General features: G+C 46.0%; 1 protein-coding gene across 3 annotated transcripts in view; it reads right to left on the bottom strand.

The window, feature by feature from the left end:
- Window positions 1–21,110, bottom strand: part of LOC104642870 (BDNF/NT-3 growth factors receptor-like) — a 281,490-nt gene that overhangs the window by 44,290 nt on the left and 216,090 nt on the right. For all 3 annotated transcript variants that reach the window (XM_075738918.1, XM_075738915.1, XM_075738916.1), the window contains one exon: window positions 19,892–20,126. In XM_075738918.1, coding sequence (XP_075595033.1) covers window positions 19,892–20,126 — 235 coding nt within the window. The remainder of the gene's footprint in view (window positions 1–19,891; window positions 20,127–21,110) is intronic.

Genomic DNA, 21,110 nt, shown 5'->3' with positions numbered 1-21,110 from the left:
AGCTAATGCTTTTAATCTTACTAAGTGTTGGGTTTGTGGTGGACCGTTAGGTTTAGAAAGTTGGCCATGGACTGCTATCCCCATTTCCCCTGAATGTGGTTGGTGAGCAACTACAGTGAAATTAAAAATGATACCTATTGGGAAGACAGTACATCACTGCCCTGGCCAGCACGATACTCAGCTCGTGGAGAATATTGTATAGCCTCCAACAACATCAATACTGAAAACTACCTAGGATGGTCTAACTGTAAATTGACTTACAGCTATGGTAGTACTCCCACAGGGAAGATGGACTGGAGATGGTGAAATGAAACAGGTGGTATTTGGTATCCGGAGGGATTCTGGTCCCCAGATGGGAGCTTAAGGTCCCACTGGGGAGGGTTAATGAATTGTTCCTGTTCATATAATAGTTCGGTAGGAGCCTATTACTGTACTAGTTGTATTTTGAATAACTCCCCCATAACCCCCCCCAAGTCCATGGGCACAAGGCAATTATTGGGAAAATCCAAAAGGGTCAAACTCATGGAGCCCCTTTGCCAACGGGCATCGTGCTCTGAAGGGACATTATTGGGTATGTGGTCATTCTGCTTATAAACTGTTGCCGGCAAATTGGACTGGGGTGTGTTATGTGGGAGCAATTCACCCCTGGTTTTTTCCTACTCCCGGAAAACAAGGGTGACGGGTTGGGTGTTAAGGTATATGATGATCTCAATCAACATCGGCGGTCCATTGATACCTCTATAGCAAGTAGAAGTAGTCAAACATGGGGCAAAGATGAGTGGACCTCTCGACGAATCGTAGAACATTATGGACCTGCCACCTGGAACCCCAATGAGTGGGTTAGTGGTGCTCGAGAACCTATCTACAATTTAAACCGCATTATTCGATTGCAAGCTGTCCTAGAGATTAGTACCAATGAGACAGCCCATGCTCTTGACCTATTACTGGACCAAGCCACGCAAATGTGAGCAGCAATATTTCAACATCGTATGGTTCTCGACTACCTGTTAGCCAAAGAAGGGGGCGTCTGTGGTAAACTAAATGATTCTAACTGTTGCTTAAAGATTGATGACAATGGGAAAGTTGTTAAACAAATCGCCACAGGGATACGGAAGCTGGCCCATGTCCCTGTTCAGACATGGAAAGGCTGGGACATTGACTTATTCTCCTGGCTCCCAGGTGGCCCCTGGGTTAAGTGAATCTTATTCTACTTGTTATGTGGTTTTGCCATGCTGATGTTTTTACCATGTATTATTCCATGTTTTGTACAATTGATTCAACGTGTTGTAACCAACGTGCAATTTGTAACTACTGTTTCACCCGATGGTGTTAAGCAAATTTGTGCCGTACGTCGATCCACACTGTCAGTAGTGTGAATTGTATGAGGTGCTCTTTTCCAGCCTTTTTCTATATAACTATCTTTTCTCAAAACCGCCATGGGTCCTGAAGCAATCTTTGAGCCACGGGGTGGTGTGAGAAACCGGACTGTAAGAACTTTTCTCTCAAAGATGGCTTTGCTCAAGCGGGGAAACCCCTTCAACTACTGAGTGCGATAAGGGCAATTGCTGGGACGTAAGGACGATTGCCGGGTCCTCGAGACTTTCAATCTTTGAAAAACGCCTTGCAGGATCACGCGCCACGGCGTCAGATAACAGTCTCGTGTGAAGAAAGGGGCTGGAACTGTGTGTACGCATGTGCAGGAATGTGGAAGCCGTGTCGTACGTGCCACCGTGAAGACCACCACGAGTTTAAAAGGGGACCGCCAAGATGAGGGTGGTGCGCCTTTGCCCACCGCCACAGAGCAAGAGATTTGGACTCTCCCGAGACGGACCTCCGAGACGCTGTGGACCCGCCTCTTGGTCCGCCATCGCAGAACGAGAGATTTGGACCCCTTTCCCCCCCACCGAGACACCGTGGACTCGTGGCGGTGACTATTCTTGCGATTCTATCCTGGAGTCTTGCTTGGTTTTCTGCCTTTCTTTTCTGCCCTGTCCTATCGCTCTTATCGGTTACCATTACCTTTTCTTTTTTTTTACTCTTTTCATAATAAAACTGTTTCTGGTGTACGGCATTTGACCTCGTTTGTGTCTTAATCTTGCTCTTGGGATCGTATTGAAACCTCCCCGATATTGGATCGGGACACAGTCCCTACCAAACTGAACAATAGGTTTGGAGATATTAATCTTATGAAGTAAGTTGCTATGGACAGGTGCACCTACAATAAGGATACTGCGCATGCCTGCAAGAAGAGGGTGTGGGATGCCGGACTTATCCAGGCTTGTTGGTGCCGAATACAGGGTCATTATGACCCAGCAGAAGGGGCCCTGGGGGAGTCCAGCTTGGGCGAGAGCAGGGATTGAGCAACTTGCTTATCTTGCGCTGATAAGCACTGGACCCGAACAGGGGCAGGAGATGAGCAATTTGCTCATCTTAACAAGATGCAGCGCCTGACGGGTCTGCTCCTTAATCAACTAAGTGACGCCTGGGGTGAGGGGGAGCCTTCACAGCTTGACGTTACTTTGGTAAAACTAAACAGACCACCGCTCCTCTGTACTGAATGCCTTTGTTCTCTGCCACTTCCCTCCCCCCCAGCCCCGATCAACTGCACAACAAGCCTTGTGAAGGGCCAATCGACACACAATACCTGACTTAGTCCCACCTCGCCAAAAGTATAAATCTGGCATTTAGAATCCTCTTTTCTGAGGACAAGAACTCCAACTATCTGGACGGGTCGACGGGCCTGGACCTCTCTCCTCCCCAAGCAGGGACGCCTCTTTGGTAAGACTTGCGCCTCCGATTATGTCGGATGTTACCCCGGGAAAACTATCATTAACAAAAGCACTGAACTATTAACTTGAGCTCAAAATTGTTGCAGTTAGTTAGTGCATTTATCAACGGCAATTCCAAACTTTTATATCTGTCGCTTCAATAAATTACCTATTTTTCTTTTCAACTTTGTGAAACTGTTTCAGTGAAAGTCCTTAGTGGGGCTCTGACAGGCAAACGTTGACTCTGATAAGTGGCTACACACATAACCCTTTAGACAGAAACCGTTGACCAAGTCTGGGACTAAGACTGGACCTAGCCGCACCTAGGCTCCTCTCTGAGAAGGAGTTTAGAAAGCAAGGGGGTCCTTTCTGAACCTCGTGACTCAACGGGAGGGCCTCCCTCAGCCACATATCAGACTAGTACCCTTTCACGTGACAGAGGGTCACCCAGTGGACACGGATGCAAGACCACTGACAACCACCAGAGACCCCTGAGGACCACCGACTCAAATCACTGAGCATGCATGACAGGGAGGAGAATATGGAAATGGATTCCAAGAAATGATTATCATAGGACTGCCTTTTCTGAGAAAGATGATGAATATGTATGTTTTGATCCTACATAACCTGTGTGTTGGTGATCACCTGGCATGCACGTTGGGTGGAGCTATCCCCCGTGCATCCAGCGCTGCAATAAAGAATGCCTGCCTTTTAACACTCCATTGGTGTTACGAGGTTTATTCCTGGATTTCGGTGACACTTTGAGTGAACTTTGTTCATTATAATCTAATTGTAATACCAAAACACACCTCCGTTCTAAAAGCTACCCACCTCCAAGGTATGACCACGCCTCGCTGCGCATGCTCTCTGAATTTCTTTAAGTCTATAGCTTTCAAAGCAAAGCGAGAAAGTTTTACACCAGTCATAACAAAGTAACTATGTAACTATTTGATGTAATTGTAACTTTGTGTGTTTTGAGACTATAAATATGTGTATGTTTGTAGGCTAGGGGGGGCATGTTAGAAGGAGAGATCCCCCATGCACCCAGCACTGGACAAACCAATGTTGGCTTTCTAAACTGCATTTCTGTTTGGAAAGTTTTTATTGCTGTTTGAGCGGTAACAAGGTAACCCAACTAGTCCATACCATATGATGTCATGCTCAGCATAAAAGGAGTCTAATTGGGGAGTGGCAGCTCTAAGACAGTTGGGGTCCTGTATAATGATCAGGTGAGAAATTGCATTGTGTATCATTCATTTTGTATATTCTAAGTACTGTTACTATTTTCCTCTTCCTTTGCTGTCCCAGTGAACTGTCCTTAACCCAACCCATGAGTTTTATCTTTGTCTTCCGATTCTCCTCCCCATCCCGCCAGGAGAGGGGAGGAGTGAGCGAGTGGCCATGTGGTGCTTAGCTGCTGGCTGAGGCTAAACCACAACAGTCCTTTTTGGCGCCCAATGTGGGGCACAAGGGCTTGAGGTAATGACAGATCTGATGAGAGCGTGTTAAAAAAAAGTTGTGGTAAGTATTTATAATATTTAAACAGTCGCTGGTCACAATGTGTTTTGTTTGTTCACATGGCTGTGGTATGTAAATCCTTACTTGCTCTACATGTTTTGTGCGGCACTGTTTATCACCTCTGGGAGAGGGGTCAGGATTCTCATTTTGCTGTACTGCGTAATATCGACTTATGATAGGATAACATCAATGGTCAAGAGGTTACACTGCTATTTGCATTTCGCATTGCTGTCATGCCCATACCTCGGAAGACATCTCTCAGAATTGATTAATAATCGCACCTAATATATGGGAAAGGCGGGGGGGGGGATACTTTCTCCCACTCTTTCACCTCTCCTTTTACCTTCAGGCTGGTTACAGCAGCTTTTGAGAATTTTGAATACCCTTGGGATGCTCAAGCCAGCATGTTCCTATTTCTATGTCTCCTGAATGTGTTTCAAGTCCTGTTTAGGGTTACAAAAAATTTTTTTAAGAATATCACTGTGAGAAACTGGACTGTAAGAACTTTTATCTCAAAGATCACTTTGCTCAAGCGGGGAAACCCCTCCAGCTACTGAGTGCAATAAGGACGATAAGGACGATTGCTGGGTCGTAAGGACGATTGCCGGGTCATCGAGACTTTCAACCTGCAAAAAAACGCCTTGCTGGGTCATGCGCCACGGAGTTAGATAACAGTCGCGTGAAGAACGAGGCTGGAACTGTGTGTACACGTGTGCAGGAACGTGGAAGCCGTGTCGTATGTGCCATCGTGAAGACTGCCACCAGTATAAAAGGGGACTGCCAAGATGAGGGTGGCGTGCCTTTGCCCACCACCGCAGAACAAGAGATTTGGATTCTCCCGAGACGGACCTCCGAGATGCTGTGGACTCGCACCGCGCCTTTGTCCACGGGACGCTGTGGACCCGTATCTTCGTCCGCCATCGCAGAACGAGAGATTTGGACCCCTCCACTGAGACACCGTGGATCCGTGGCGGTGACTATTCTTGCGGTTCTATCCCGGAGTCTTGCTTGGTTTTCTGCCTTTCTTTTCTGCCCTGTCCTATCGCTCTTATCGGTTACCTTTACCTTTTCTTTTTTACTCTTTTCATAATAAAAACTGTTTCTGGTATATGGCATTTGACCTCGTTTGTGTCTTAATCTCGCTCTTGGGATCGTATCGAAACCTCCCCGATATTGGATCGGGACAATCACCCAGAGATCTTCCCCGAGGCTGAATAGTCATGGGTGGCATGGCATGTGGGAGAATATGAGCAGGTATCTAGAGAATTTTTCACCTCCAATGGTTGGGAACTTTCCTCCTGAACAACTGCAGGACCTTGATAAAGTGATAGACTATTTGAAAGGAAAATGCTGTGACTGTTCCAAAGAGGCACAACTTACCACACTGTGCTGCTGAGCCCTGGTCAGTATCTACCAAATGCTGTTCAATATTAGACAGCGCCCTCAAGGGGAAGAGAAGGAAAACAGAGCGACAGGCACTATGCTACTCCAAGCACCACAACGGGCACTGACACTATTCAAATCCCCAGTGACAGGCACTGGAGCTGAACCAAAAAAACCAACCCATGCCAGTATCAGTCGTCCCTATACACAAGAAGAAATACACAAGGAAATCAGTTCACTTAGTAAGGGATGACAATGAACCAGGGTCATCACCAGAATAGGAGGAAGAGGCAGAACCAGAGGTAATCAGCTGATCCCTGGCCCTGAGCGAGCTGTGAGATATGCAGAAAGATTTCAGCCGCCTTCCAGGGGAGCACATCATTACCTGGGTGCTCCGATGCTGGGATAACAGAGTCAGTAGCCTGGAATTAGAGGGTAGGGAAGCCAAGCAGCTGGGATCCCTGTCTAGGGAAGGGGGCATTGACAAGGCAATTGGGAGGAAGGCACAGGCCCTCAGCCTCTGGAGGAGACTTCTTTCAAGTGGGAGGGAAAGGTATCCCTTCAGTGAAGATGTTATATGTCACCCAGGCAAGTGGACCACCATGGAGCGAGGTATCCAATACCTGAGGGAATTAGCCATGCAGGAGATGGTTTATTATGACCTGGACAACGTGCAGTTACCCACAGATCCTGACGAAGTCCAATGTACCTGACTCATGTGGTGGAAGTTGGTATGGAGAGCACCATCGTCGTACACCAACTTGTCATGGTTTAACGTGGCCGGCAGCTAAAATAACCACACAGCCATTCACTCACTCCCTCGCTCCCAGTGGGATGTGGGAGAGAATCGAAGAGGGGAAAAAAAAAAGGAAAACTTGTAGGTTAAGATAAAGACAGTTTAATAGGACAGAAAAGAAAGATAAAAACAACAATAATAATAATAGTAATAATAAACAAGTGATGAACTGCACAATTTCTCACCAACCAACGTCAATGCTCAACAATAACCTTAGCTGACCCAGCTCCAAGCCCACCCCCCAGCTATATATGGAGCATGACATCATATGGTAAGGAATATATTTTTGATCACTTTGGGTCAGGTGTCCTGGCTGTGTCCCCTCCCAGCTTCTTGGGTTCCCCTGGGCTTCTCATTGGCAGGGCAGTATGAGAAGCTGAAAAGTCCTTGACTGCTTGGCAACAACTAAAAACATCAGTGTGTTATCAACACTATTCTCATCCTAAATTCAAAACACAGCACTAACTTCTACTACTTTCTTATGCTAAGAAGAAAATTAAGTCTATGCCTGCCAAAACCAGGACACAACTCATTGGCAGTAATGGACTGGAAAGGCAAAGACGCACCAACAGTGGATGAAGTGGCTGGCCAAGTCTGGCAATACCAAGAAAGTCTCTCTTCCTCCCTCGTCTCAGCTGTGGAGAAACTGTCCCGGAAGGTCCAGCAACTCGGAGAGAATATGTCCTAGTCTCCACCTGTACAGACCAGCATTTCAACTATTAGGAGTAAGCGTTCCTCTGCTCAAGAGAGAGGATATAGAGGGCACACACCACGAGACACCCTGTGGTTTTACCTGCATGACCACAGAGTGGACATGAGGATGTGGGATGGAAAGCCTACCTCAGCCCTAGAGGAATGAGTACATAAGCTGCAAGGAAAAGCAATCACAAAAGGGGATTCTTCCAGGAAAAATGCCGCTTGTTTCCAGCAAGCACTTCCCCAGACCGAGTGGAAGTCCTGATCATACTTATAATTCTCTTGAAGGGACTTCTAAGTCCTTTTTGCAAGAAGTGAGTAGTGACTATGATGAGCAGGATTAGAGGGGCCCTGCCTCCAGCCAGGTGGAGGAAAGGGACAATCGGGTTTATCGGACTGTGTGGATCCGATGGCCTGGCACGTCAGATCCACAAGATTATAAGGCTCTAGTGGGCACCAGTGCACAGTGTACCCTAATGCCATCAAGCTATGAAGGGGCAGAACCCATCTGTATTTCTGGTGTGACAGGGGCATCCCAACAGCTGACTGTACTGGAAGCTGAAGTAAGTCTAACTGGGAATGAGTGGCAAAAGCACCCATTGTGACCGGCCCATAAGACACACTGTGACTGTGAGCCTCACTCCATGCATCCTGGGCATAGACTACCTCAGGAGAGGGTATTTCAAGGACCCAAAAGGGTATAGATGGGCTTTTGGTATAGCTGCCTTGGAGACGGAGAAAATTGAACCATTATCTACTTTGCCTGGACTCTCAGAGGACCCTTCTGTTGTGGGGTTGCTGAGGATTGAAGAACAACAGGTGCCAATCGCTACCACAACGGTGCACCGGCCGCAATACTGCAGCAACCGAGACTCCCTGATTCCCATCCGTAAGCTGATTCGTCAACTGGAGGGTCAGGGAGTGATCAGCAGAACCCACTCAGCCTTCAACAGTCCCATATGGCCAGTGCGGAACTCCATTGGAGAGTGGAGGCTGACAGTGGACTATCGTGGCCTGAATGAAGTCATGCTGCTGCTGAGTGCTTCTGTGCCAGACATGCTGGAACTTCAATATGAACTGGAGTCAAAGGCAGCCAAGTGGTATGCCACAATGGATATAGTTAATGCATTTTTCTCAATCCCTTTGGCAGCAGAGTGCAGGCCACAGTTTGCTTTCACTTGGAGGGGCGTCCAGTACACTTGGAACCGACTGCCCCAGGGGTGGAAACACAGCCCACCATTTGCCATGGCCTGATCCAGACTGCACTGGAAAAGGGTGAAGCCCCAGAGCCCCTGCACTACATTGATGACATCATCATATGGGGCAGCACAGCAGAGGAAGTTTCTGAGAAAGGGACAAAAATAATCCAAATCCTGCTGCAGGCTGGCTTTGCCATAAAGCAAAGTAAGGTCAAGGGACCTGCACAGGAGATGATGATTGAGTTTTTAGGAATAAAATGGCAAGATGTGCATCATCAGATCCCAATGGATGTGATCAACAAAATAGCAGCCATGTCTCCACCAACCAACAAAAAGGAAACACAGGCTTTCTTAGGTGTTGTGGATTTTTGGAGGATGCATATTCCAATTTACAGTCTCATTGCAAGCCCTCTCTATCAGGTGACCCAGAAGAAGAACAGTTTAAATGAGGCCCTGAGCAATGACAAGCCTTTGAATAAATTAAACAGGAAATAGTTCATGCAGTAGCCCTTGGGCTACTCTGGGCAGGACAAGATGTAAAAAATGTGCTCTACACTGGAGCCGTGGAGAATGGCCCTACCTGGAGTCTCTGGCAGAAAGCATCAGGGGAGACTCAAGGTCGAGTGACCCTGTGGGGGACCCACGCTAGAACAGTCTGGTCTTGAAGGACTGCACCCCATGGAAGAGACCCATGCTGGAGCAGTGTCCTGGTTCTGGTTAGGATAGACTTAATTTTCACAAGGAGCCAGGACAGGTGAGCCAAGCTGGCCAGGGGGCTATTCCATACCATGTGACCTCATGCTCACCATAAAAGGGGGCTAGTTGGGGAGGGGCGGGTGTCGCATGGCTCCAGGGATGGTCTGAGCTTCCGATTGGTAAATTGCTTACTGTTATCACCCATTGTGAATATCTGTTATCAGCACTGTTGCTGATTGTTTCCCTCTCCCTTGCCATCCCAGTAAACTGTCCTTATCCCAACCCAGGAGTTTTTGCCTTTGTTTTTCCCATTCTCCTCCCCATCCCACCAGGGGAGGGGTGAGCAAGTGGCTGGTGGTGCTCAGCTGCCAGCTGGGGCTAAACCATGTCAAGCAGCTTGTGAAGAACTGTATCCTGTGGGAAGGACTTATGTTGGAGAAGTTTGTGGAGGACTGTCTCCTGTGGGAGGGTCCCCACTCTGGAGGAGGGTTAAGAGTGTGAGGAGTCCTCTCCCTGATGAGGAAGGAGCGGCAGAAACGACGTGTGATGAACTGAACTGCAACCCCCATTCCCCATCCCCCTGTGCTGCTGGGGTGGAAGAGGTAGAGACGTCGGGAGTGAAGTTAAGCCCGGGAAGAAGGGAGGGTGGGGGGAGGTGTTTTAAGATTTGATTTTATTTCTCATTACTCTACTCTTTTTTGTTTGGTAATAAATTAGATGATTTTTTTTCTAAGTTCAGTCTGTTTTGCCCATGATGACAATTGCTGAATGATCTCTCCCTATCCTTGTCTCGACCCACGAGACTTTCGTTATATTTTCTCTCCCCTGTCCAGTTGAGGAGGGGGAGCGATAGAGTGGCTTTGGTGGGCACTTGACATCCAGCCAGGATCAACCCACCACACTAGGGTTTTGAAGTCAGGGATACAGAGGATCTGAGACCCACAATACTCCAACTGAAAGACAGATTGGCAGTATATGGAGGGATTCGAGCTGCTTCAGAAGTGGTTGGTACTGAAGCATAGCTCTTCTTAGCACCCTGACTGCTGGTGCAGGGCTGGATGGGCGAGGGGGAGGCCCTCTACATATCATGCAACTGATGCTACATGGACTAAGTGAGTTGCACTGATCACACAGCAGGCTCAAATAAGAAACCTCAGTTGCCCAGGAATTCTGGAAGTGATCATGGACAAATATTTCATAATGTCACCAGAGGAGGAGGTGACATGTGCTGAAGAGGCCCCAGTGTATAATAACCTGCCAGAAAATGAGAAGCCATATGCCCTGTTCACTGATGGGTCCTGTCGCATTGTGGGAAAGCATTGGAGGTGGAAGGCTGCTGTATGGAGTCCTACACAACAAGTCTCAGAAGCTGCCGAAGGACAAGGTAAATTGAGCCCGTTTGCAGAGGTGAAAGCCATCCAGCTGGCTTTAGACATTGCTGAAAGAGAAAAGTGGCCGATGCTCTACCTCTATACTGATTCATGGATGGTGGCCAATGCCCTGTGGGGGTGGTTGCAGCAATGGAAGCAGAGCAACTGGCAGGGCAGAGGCAAACCCATCTGGGCTGCCCCATTGTGGCAAGATATTGCTGCTCAGTTGTAAAAGTAGGTCACGTAGATGCCCACGTACCCGAGTCAGGCCACTGAGGAAGATTAAAACAATGATCAGGTGGATCAGGCTGCCAAGATTGAAGTGGCTCAGGTGGATTTGGACTGGCAACATAAGGGTGAATTATTTATAGCTCCTGGTGGGCCCATGACACCTCAGGCCATCGAGGAAGAGATGCAATGTATAGGTGGGCTCATAATCGAGGGGTGGACTTGACCATGGATGCTATTGCACAGGTTATCCATGAATGTGAAACATACACTGCAATCAAGCAAGCCAAGTGGTTAAAGCCTCCCTGGTATGGAGGATGATGGCTGAAATATAAATATGGGGAGACCTGGCAGATTGATTACATCACACTCCCACAAACCCACCAAGGCAAGCGTTACGTTCTTACAATGGTGGAAGAAACCACCGGATGGCTGGAAACATACCCTGTGCCCCATGCCACCACCCGAAACACTATCCTGGGCCTTGAAAAGCAAGTTCTATGGTGACATGGCACCCCAGAAAGAATTGACTCAGACAACGGGACTCATTTCCGGAACAACCTCATAGACACCTGAGCCAAAAAGCATGGTATTCAGTGGGTGTATCACATCCTCTACCATGCACCAGCCTCCGGTACAATGGACTGCTAAAGACTACCCTGAGGGCAATGGGTGGTGGGACCGTCAAACATTGGGACACACATTTAGCAAAGATCACCTGGTTAGTTAAGTCTAGGGGTCTACCAATTGAGCTGGCCTTGCCCAATCAAAACTTCCACGTACTGTATAAGGGGATACAGGCAAAGGCAAACCCATCCATGGGATTGCTTTTTTTTTTTGATGAAACTGAGCAAAGTGCAGCGATGATGGAGCTAGAACTGACTTCAGCAACAGGCACTCAGCAACTTCCTTGAAATCGACATCTTCAACCTGCAGACCGCTAGCATGGACCATGCAGATACACCAGCCGCGAGCTCCGGATGCAGCATGCAACACTCCAGCAGTGCACACCATCTCTCCTGCCCTGAGAGACTGTTATGACAGATGGAGCCTAAAGTCATGGACTAAATGAAGTCAATGGACATTTTAGAGGGATGTCCTATAGACTAGGGGAATGATATCTGTGTATGTGTGTGTGTATATACATCTCAAAGACAGGAAAAGTGGTGGCGATTAATTGGAAAGTGTAGGATCTGGGCATGATATAGATGGTATAGAATAAGGGGTGGGTAATGCCCTGGTTTTCAGCTAGGATAGAGTTAATTTTCACAAGAAGCTGGGGAGGGACATGGTGGGACAGAGCCAGGAAAGCTAGCCAAAGGGATATTTGATATCCTGGTTTCAGCAGGGATAGGGTTAATTTTCTTCCTAGCAGCTGATATAGTGCTATGTTTTGGATTTAGGATGAGAATAATGTTGCTAACGCACTGATGTTTTTAGTTGTTGTCAAGCAGTCAAGGACTTTCCAGCTTCTCATATTGGCCTACCAGCAAGAAGGTGGGGGGCACCCAAGAAGCTGGGAGGGGACACAGCCAGGACAGCTGACTCAAACTGACCAAAGGGATATTCCATACCATATGATGTCATGTTCCATATATAATTGGGGGGTTGTCGGGGAGGCAGGTCAGCTCAGGGTCTTGTGGAGCATTGACTTCAGGTGGTGAGAAATTGTGCTGTGTATCACTTGTTTTGTATATTCTTTTATTATTATTATTATTATTATTGTAATCTTTATTTTTCTGTCCTATTAAACTGTCTTTATTACAAAAAACAAGTTTTACTTTTTTTTCCTTTTCAATTCTCTCCCCCATCCCACTGGAAGTGGAGAAGTGAGCGAACGGCTGTGTGGTTGTTTTAGCTGCCTGCCAGATTGAACCATGACAGATACCATGATGTCATACTCTGGATGTAAGGTGGGGCGGGCTGGGGAGGACAAGTAGCTGCTTGGGGATGGGTTGGGCATCTGGTCAGGTGAGTAAATTACATTGTATAACCAGCTTTGTATATTCTAAGTATTGATGATGTTATTTTCCTCTTCCTTTGCTGTCCTAGTAAAATGTCCTTATCCCAACCCAAGAGTTTTAACTTTTTCTTCCAATTCTCCTGCACATCCCACCATAGCTTGGGAGGAGGGGTAAGTGAGCAGCCTTGTGGTGCTTAGCTACCAGCTGGTGCTAAACCACAACATCATTTAATTTTAACATTAAACAGTAGTGATCAAGAAACAAAACAAACAAAGCCACAAAACCCAAGAAAACTTATTTACAAATCTTTCTCACTCCATCTGTTTACCTTTTGGTCCCATGATTCTGTTTCTTTAGTTCTTTACACATCATCAAATTAGACAAGATCTGAATTTTAATTTTTTTTTTTAAAAAAAAAAACAGCCCTAAAAGAAGCAAAAAATCAAAGATAGACAATGGTCTTTCTCAACCACTGTCCTGGTTTTGGCTTAGATAGAGTTAATTTTCTTTCTAGTATCTGGTATAGTGCTGTGTTTTGGATTTAGCATGAGAATAATGTTGAGAACACACTGATGTTTTTAGTTGTTGCTAGGTAGTTGTAGTGTCTACACTAAGTCAAGGACTTTTCAGCTCCTCATGCCCTGCCTGGTGCACAAGAAGCTGGGAGAGCATAGCCAGGACAGCTGACCCCGACTGGCCAAAGGGATATTCCCTACCATATAACATCATGCTCCCTATATATATAACTGGGGAAGCTAGCCAGGAGGCAGATTCGCTGCTCAGAAACAGAGTGGGCATCAGGTTGTTTTTTTTTCCTGCATGTGATGAGCAATTGTATTTGTGCATCACTTGTTTTATTGTTATTATTGTTATTACTGTTATTGCTATTATTATTTATTATCTTCCTCTATTATCCTATTAAACTGTCTTTATCTCAACCCATGAGTTTTGGTTTTTTTCCATTCTCCTCCCCATCCCTTTTGGTGGGGAGGGGTGAGCGAGCAGCTGTGTGGTGCTTAGTTACCAACTGGGATTAAACCACAACAACCACTAGAGGTACAGTATATGCCAGTATGAACTTCATTTAGAGACTGAAATAAAAACACTTCAGTAAAGGAGATGTTCTTCATTTGGAAGCAGTAGAAGATGAGAGTGGCTCAGGGTGCTGTTTGACAATAAAGTGACTGCGTGCCAGTATGACAGGCCATGTGTGTCTAGGATGTATCATGTTTTCATTAGAGGCAGGGAAATATCTCTTATCCAAGAATGAGCAAAATCTCATTTGGAAATTACCGCTCACAGTTGTAGTGATTTATGTACCAGAAAGAGACATTCAAACTAAAATAAATGTGGAGAAGGCTATAGGAGGAGAAGGAAAATGGAAAACTCAGACAGTTTGGCTTGTTTAACCCTCCAAAACAATCTGGGAGGGGACAGGATTACTCTTTCTAAATACACTTAAGACAAAAATTCCAGGAATAGAGAAGAATGCTCTCTGTTGGAGGATAATATGATCAAGTGAATTAATTTAGGCTACTGATTAAAAAGAAAATTTTCAACTATTAGGAGAGCGATGTGTAGAGCAGCCTTCCAGACAAGGCCCTGGGAGCAGAATCCTAGTTATTTGCAACATCTGCCTTGAGAAACTAATGGAACGGGCTGTATGACAGGGTGGGAATGATACAGGAGTTAGAAATTCAAGCTTCAGAGACACAAGACTTCTGCTACCCAGTTTTGTGGTATACCTGAGAGTTGAAAAGGGGAATGTCAGTGTTTTGTTGGCTGCATCATATTTCTTTTTATAGGTTTTGGTGCCTTATATAGAAGGGGCTAAAAGTGTTAATGGGTGTTGAGATTTTCCATGTGGCTTGAGGAGGCCTGAGGTTCTTGTGGCTGCTCCTGCCCTTAACACTTGATGTGTGGCTTCCTGCAATAATGAAAGGCTTTGACTCAGTAACCTGTGTCATGTCTTCCAATCCTACATCTTTTGCTCTCTTTAAATAGTAAAAGACAGCAACAAACATGGTACAAGATATGCAGGAGATATAAAGAAAAAACAAGTCACTTCACGTTATGCTGAACCATATCCTCTTGGGTTCTTCTGCCCCATCTATGCCAGAAGTGGAAGAAATGAATTTGTGACTTCTAAACCTTCCCATCCCTTTTGGGCGAGTTGGGCCTAAAGGAAGATGGAAACCTCACTAATAGCCCCAGGCCTCTGATAGATCCTTGCATGGTATGTACAAATGGAGGCAAAGACTCCTTATTTCCTCCACTGTTCTTTGCACTATTACATAAATGCAAATAAGTTATTTAATAGCTAAATAGGCATTACACAACTTAGCTCCATAAATCTAAATCAGAAACAGTCTCTGTGCCACACTGGACAGACATAAAGAAGTGGAAAGGTGAAATTGTGGTCCTAATGAAGTTGATGGCAAAGCTCTTGCTTACCCTGTTGAGATCACAGTTTCATCCAAAATCTTGGTTCAAGCCTGTGGCTGGATATTTAAAGTATATCCCTATTTTTCAAAGTACTGGGGTGAGCTGACCTTCCCTTTTTTTTTTTTTTTGGAGCTTTTGGCTTATGATAAAGAAACACAAAAAAGTATTTTAAGACCAAATATTGAGCAAGCTCTTGCAAACTTGAATTGTAAGCCTTAAAAAGGGTCTGAAATAGTATCTCTGCATGCAAGAAGAAATATTAGCAAAGTGGTTGTTCCCATGCTTCAATGTCAATACTTTAAGCCACTGAACAGTGCAGATGAGACATGTTATTCGTATGTTCAAATGAAAGATGGGAAACCTTAACTTTTGAGGGATAGTAGTCTAAACAACAAAACCCAGATATCAAGAAAGTAAGTAAAAGACCCTACTGAACCTGAAACCTGTATTCCCAGCTGAAAGGTTATTTCTCTCCCACTCTTCCCTGAAGCATCTCTTAACAACTGAGCTGATTCAATGTAGAATGTTGTTAAGAATCTAACAGAGAACAAGGACTGGGGATCATCCTTATCTTACAGAAGCAAACTATAGATAATCATCTTAGGCAAATCTAACATCCTGACAGGGAGGCAGCATCTCAGAGTCAGTCGCCGAGTGGAGCTGCTCCGGTGCCAGCCTGACCCGCAGCGGCGCGGCAGATCTTGGCACACAGGGGGTTTTCCTGATTTTCCTGAGGCAGGGAAACACCAGGGGAGTGGAAGAGACCTGCCAGGAGCCAGCAGCTCTCACGGGAGCCACTGATGAGACCTGGGCATTGCCAGAGCAACGGCACCCATGCATATAAAAACCAGCCTAGGGAGGGGCTGCGAACAGAGCAGGCAAACAGAGCGTGGCATGTCAACCAGGGTGTGTCACGGCAGTTTGCGCAGCAGTTCACGCAGGGAGGGCCTTGTCACTCTACCAGCTCAGGAGGTGAGTTCCATTGGTGGTCATCACCCCCTTGGAAGGAACTTAGCCATGATATCCACCCGGCAGAAAGCTCTGACCTCTGTACTCACCAGAATGGATATGGCAACCCAGACAGAGCTGCTGCAAAAAAATGCAGCCACCCAGCTCTCAGGCTGCAGAGATTGCCAGAGCCTCTCACTGGGAATGGATGGCAGTAGTGAGAACAGCTGTGTGAGGTGTGACCAAGTGGATGATCTGCTCAGCCTGGTGGCAGAGCTATGAGAGGAAGTAGAAAGGTTAAGGAGCATCAGGGAGGCTGACAAAGATTGGTGGAGCCATGCTCTGTCCTCTCTGAGACAGAAACAGCCACCAGAAAAAAAACAAGATCAAGGGGTCCCTGTATCCTCCTCCTGCCAGGTTGAAGGCCGTAGCTTAAAAGGAAGGAGTGAATGGAAGCAAGTCCATGCTTGGGGTGACAGATGAACCTCCTCCTTGCCCACCTTGCCCTCCCAGGTGCCTCTGTACAATAGGTATGAGGCTCTGGCTGTGGAAGGCCAGTTAAAGGAGGACACGGATGACAGTCAAGCTACACCAGACATATTGCCAAGGTCAGAAAGGCCCACGCCCCATATCATGACCACCTCCACGAAGAAGAAAAGGCAGGTTACAGTTGTAGGCGACTTCCTTCTGAGGGGTACAGAGGGTCCAATATGCCGGAAAAACCCTCCTCTCGGAGAAGTCTGCTGCCTCCCTGGGGCTCATGTTAAGGACATCACTAGGAAACTCCCCACTCGGGTATGACCCTCGGACTACTACCCACTACTGCTCTTCCATGTGGGTGGTGATGAAGCTGCAATGCGCAGTGCAAAAGCAATCAAAGACACTTCAGGGTCTTGGGACGGTTAGTGAGGGAATCTGGAGCACAGGTTATTTTTTCCTCCCTCGCAGTTGCAGGCAGCAACATTGGGAGGAACAGACAGACACAGTCCATAAACACATGGCTTCGTAGCTGGTGTCATCGCCACAGTTTTAGAAAAAGAAACAGAAAGCCAACCGTGTCCTGGGCTGCATCAAAAGAAGTGCGACCAGCAGGTCGAGGGAGGTGATTTTGCCCCTCTACTCCGCTCCAGCTCTGGGGTCCCTAGTACAAGAAAGACATTGAGCTGTTGGAGAGAGTCCAGAGGAGGGCCACGAAGCTGATCAGAGGGCTGGAGCACCTCTCCCATGAGGACAGGCTGAGAGAGTTGGGGTTGTTCAGCCTGGAGAAAAGAAGGCTCTGGGCAGATCTTATAGCAGCCTTCCAGTACCTGAAGGGAGCCTACAGGAAAGCTGGAGAGGGACTGTTTATCAGGGAGTGTAGTGACAGGACAAGGGTTAATGGGTTTAAGATGAAGGAGGGTGGATTTAGATTAGATGTTAGAAAGAAATTCTTTACTGTGAGGGTGGTGAGGCACTGGAACAGGTTGCCCAGAGAGGTTGTGGATCCCCCCATCCCTGGAAGTGTTCAAGGCCAGGTTGGATGAGGCTTTGGGCAACCTGGTCTAGTGGAGGGTGTCCCTGCCCATGGCAGGGGGCTTGGACCTAGATGATCTTTGAGGTCCCTTCCAACCCAAACCATTCTATGATTCTATGATATTGCTCATACAAAATCAAGAAACCCTGGCCTTTGGTGCTCACTGATGTCCTCTCAAACACAAATATAGCCAGAGATTACTACTCTGTATATTTATCCAAGTTATGAAATTGTCATGCTTGTTTTACATTGAAGAAATAGCTTGAAGTGCTGAATTTCCAAAATAACAAAACCTAAGAATATGGTTTGTATGTTTACTAAATACTAGGTATGCTTTTTTATAGAAGGGACAAAGAACAAATGAAACAGCGCTCAACAATACCTCTTGCGTGTAGATTCCTCTGCCCTGTCCAGCCTCATCCAGATGTAAAGGTATGTTAGATGTAAGTGGCAAAGTTTTGGTAGTGGGCGGGGAGCGCTGCAGGAGTGGCCACTTTGGGGCTGCCCCGTGCCATACACAGCCAGTTCTAGACAGCTCTGCAACAGACCCACTCCAGGCCAAAGCTGAGCCAATCAGCAAAGCTGGTAGTGCCTCTGTGATAGTATATTTAAGAAAGGGTAAAAAAACCACTGCACAGTAACTGTGAGAGGAAGGAGTGAGAAAAATGTGAGAGAAACAACACTGCAGACACCAAGGTCAGTGAAGGAGAGGGAAGAGGTGCTCCAGGTGCCAGAGCAGATATTCCCCTGCAGCCCGTGGAAGAGACCACGGTGGAGCAAGTATTTCTCTGCAGCCCATGGAGATGACCGTGCTGTAGCAGATATCCACATTGCAGCCCATGTAGGGCCCCATGCTGGAACAGGTTTATCCTGAAGGACTGCAGCCTGTGGGAAGGACCCATGCTGGAGCAGGGGAAAAATGTGAGAAGGAAGGAGTGCCAGAGAGGAACTGGTATGTACTGACCACAGCTGCCCATTCCCCATCCCCACTGTGCTGCTCAGGGTTGTGGGGGGTGGGGTAGAGGAGTTGGAAATAAAGGAATGAAGTTGAGCCTTGGAAAAAAGGAGATGGGGGGAAGATGTTTAAGTTTTTGGTTTTGTTTCTCACTATCCTACTCTATTTTTAACTGGCAATAAATAAAATTAATTTTCCCCAAGTTGAGTCTATTTTCCCCATCTTATTTTCTCCCTTGTCCTGTTGAGAAAGGGGAGTGAGAGGGTGGCTGAGTGGGTGTCTGACAGCCAGCCAAGGTCAACCCACCACAAAAGGCAATCTCTTTTTGGGCATCACAGAAATACTAGTTCCAAAAGGATGCTGTTCTTTTATAGACACAGCAGCCCAATTAAGGTGGCAAAAGAATAGGCCTTCATTTTATGTATAAGGAGTTCACTGGTAACAAGTGATGTGGGAGGCAGGTACAGAGAATGTATTTAAAGATTCTGAGTAGCTTATGTTACAGGATACAGCTCTAGCATTTACAAACTAACAGCTTGGCCATGGATTGCCTCCCCCATGCTACAAAAATGCGATAGATGTCACTCTTACTCAATTTCTACCTATGAAGTTACACATTGTATTGAGCAGTAAATGCTGTAAACTGCATGACCTGCCACATAGTACAAAGCCAACATTAACAACAATGATCAGTGTACACAGTCCTGTCTGTCCTAGAGATCCTAGAAGCCCTTTGCAAATTTCACAGATCATTTTACAGCAACCGAGCTCAGGGCCAGAATATGAACAAGTGCCATGGGCTATCCTTACCCACCACTGAGTTACAACCCTCACCAGAGTGACACAAAACAAATGTTCATAAACAGTAAGACTAAAGAACTGGCTTAAAGCAGGAAATGCTTGCTGTCAGCAAGTAAAATAACTGTTCTGTCCAGTGCTGCTGACCATTATATCGAAGTAAACTGAAACATTATACAATAACCAAAAGTTACAATTTCCATTTGTCTTAGAAATGTATAAGAACATATTTTAGTATCTTCTGAGAGTTGGGCCAAATTTGATTACCCTTTCTTCCTTTTTATCTGTTGCTTCTTCCCTACAGCCAAGCAAGCATGCGAAATTTCTGCCCAGAGTAAAAGACTGTTGTATGATTTATTATTAGAAAATAAAGCCAACATATATAAACAACAGGAAATGCCAATGTTATTCTGATTAACTCTCTCCAAATTTACCAAAACTAATACCAAAACTGAGTAATTACCATGGGTATTTATTCAGAACCAGCTTCTCCATATGCCAACCCCTAAATCATCTTACAGGACTGTCCAATGTAAAAGTAGAATCAGTCACATGAATGCAGTAAGATGACCGAACAAGATCTCAGTTATTATTGATTATAGCAGTTCACTTACCCTATAGTAGTCTGTACTGTACACATCTCTAGACATCCCAAAATCCCCAATCTTCACCAGCAGGTTCTCACCAACCAGGCAATTCCGCGTAGCAAGATCCCGATGCACAAAGTGCTGTGATGCCAAGTAAACCACACCAGCTGCAATCTGCTGGGCAATGTGAAGCATCTGGGATAGAGTCAGCTCAGCAGGATGGTTGCCTTCTGCTATCAGTACTGCATCTGGTCCATGTGCCCTGCACCAGAATACAAGCCAATGAAGTAATAGGCGACTTGTAAGCTAGAGAAGTGAAAGGCATTAGTGGGCCCTAAACCACAAAATTGTCTCCCTCAAATATAATGACAAAAAGGGCTATAAATTCATTGGTGAAATAAGGGAGAATTTGACTCGAATTTTTTTCCTTTACTGTTTTCTGTCATGGTGAGAAAGACAGGTGATTTAAAGAGTGTTATACAATGGGTAACATATTGCTTAGGGAAATAAGGCAGATGGTTCATAACAATATATTTCAGTCCTAAACCACTATCTTTCTCCTGTTCTGTTCTAGTAACTAACTTCCTAGCTAACTTCCTTCTCAGGTGCCATCTGAGAAACAAGTGCAGCAATTTTAGATTTATACTTCTAATTTCCCATCTGTATGCACAACATGACACTGTTTTTGCTGATTTCACCACTGAGGGTGAGTTCTGCCCAACACAAGAATTCTTGACAATGGGAAGAGAACACAAAACACAGTCTAGTTGGAACAACTAAACTTCAGAAATTGAAATTTTTCAAGATCTAGCAGTCTTTTAAAAGATATACTCATCAACTGACTCATGAGAAACTCCTATACGCTCTAGGGCAAAGAAAGTCCTTCTGCATTTGGAAAGCCCAAAAAAGCACTATAACATGTGTGCTTCACCTATCTTAACAGTGTCACATCAGTGACATTGATGTGTCACAACAGTGTCACATACATATGTCACATCCTGGTACCTTGAGGATACAGGTATTAGCATCAGGGTACTGAGGGAGCTGGTGGAAGTGCTAAACAAGTCACCTTCAATCATTTATCAGCAGTCCTGGCTCACTGGGGAGATCTCAGTTGACTGGAAGCTACCAACTGTGATGCTCATCTACAAGAAGGGCCGGAAGGAGGATCCAGGGAACTACAGGCCTGTCAGCCTGACCTCAGTGCCAGGGAAGGTTATGGAGCAGATCATCTTGAGTGCCATCA

Source organism: Balearica regulorum, chromosome W, assembly GCF_011004875.1.
Source record: "Balearica regulorum gibbericeps isolate bBalReg1 chromosome W, bBalReg1.pri, whole genome shotgun sequence".
In the NCBI taxonomy this organism is placed as follows: Eukaryota; Metazoa; Chordata; class Aves; order Gruiformes; family Gruidae; genus Balearica; species Balearica regulorum.
This window is presented reverse-complemented; position numbering and strand designations above follow the sequence as displayed.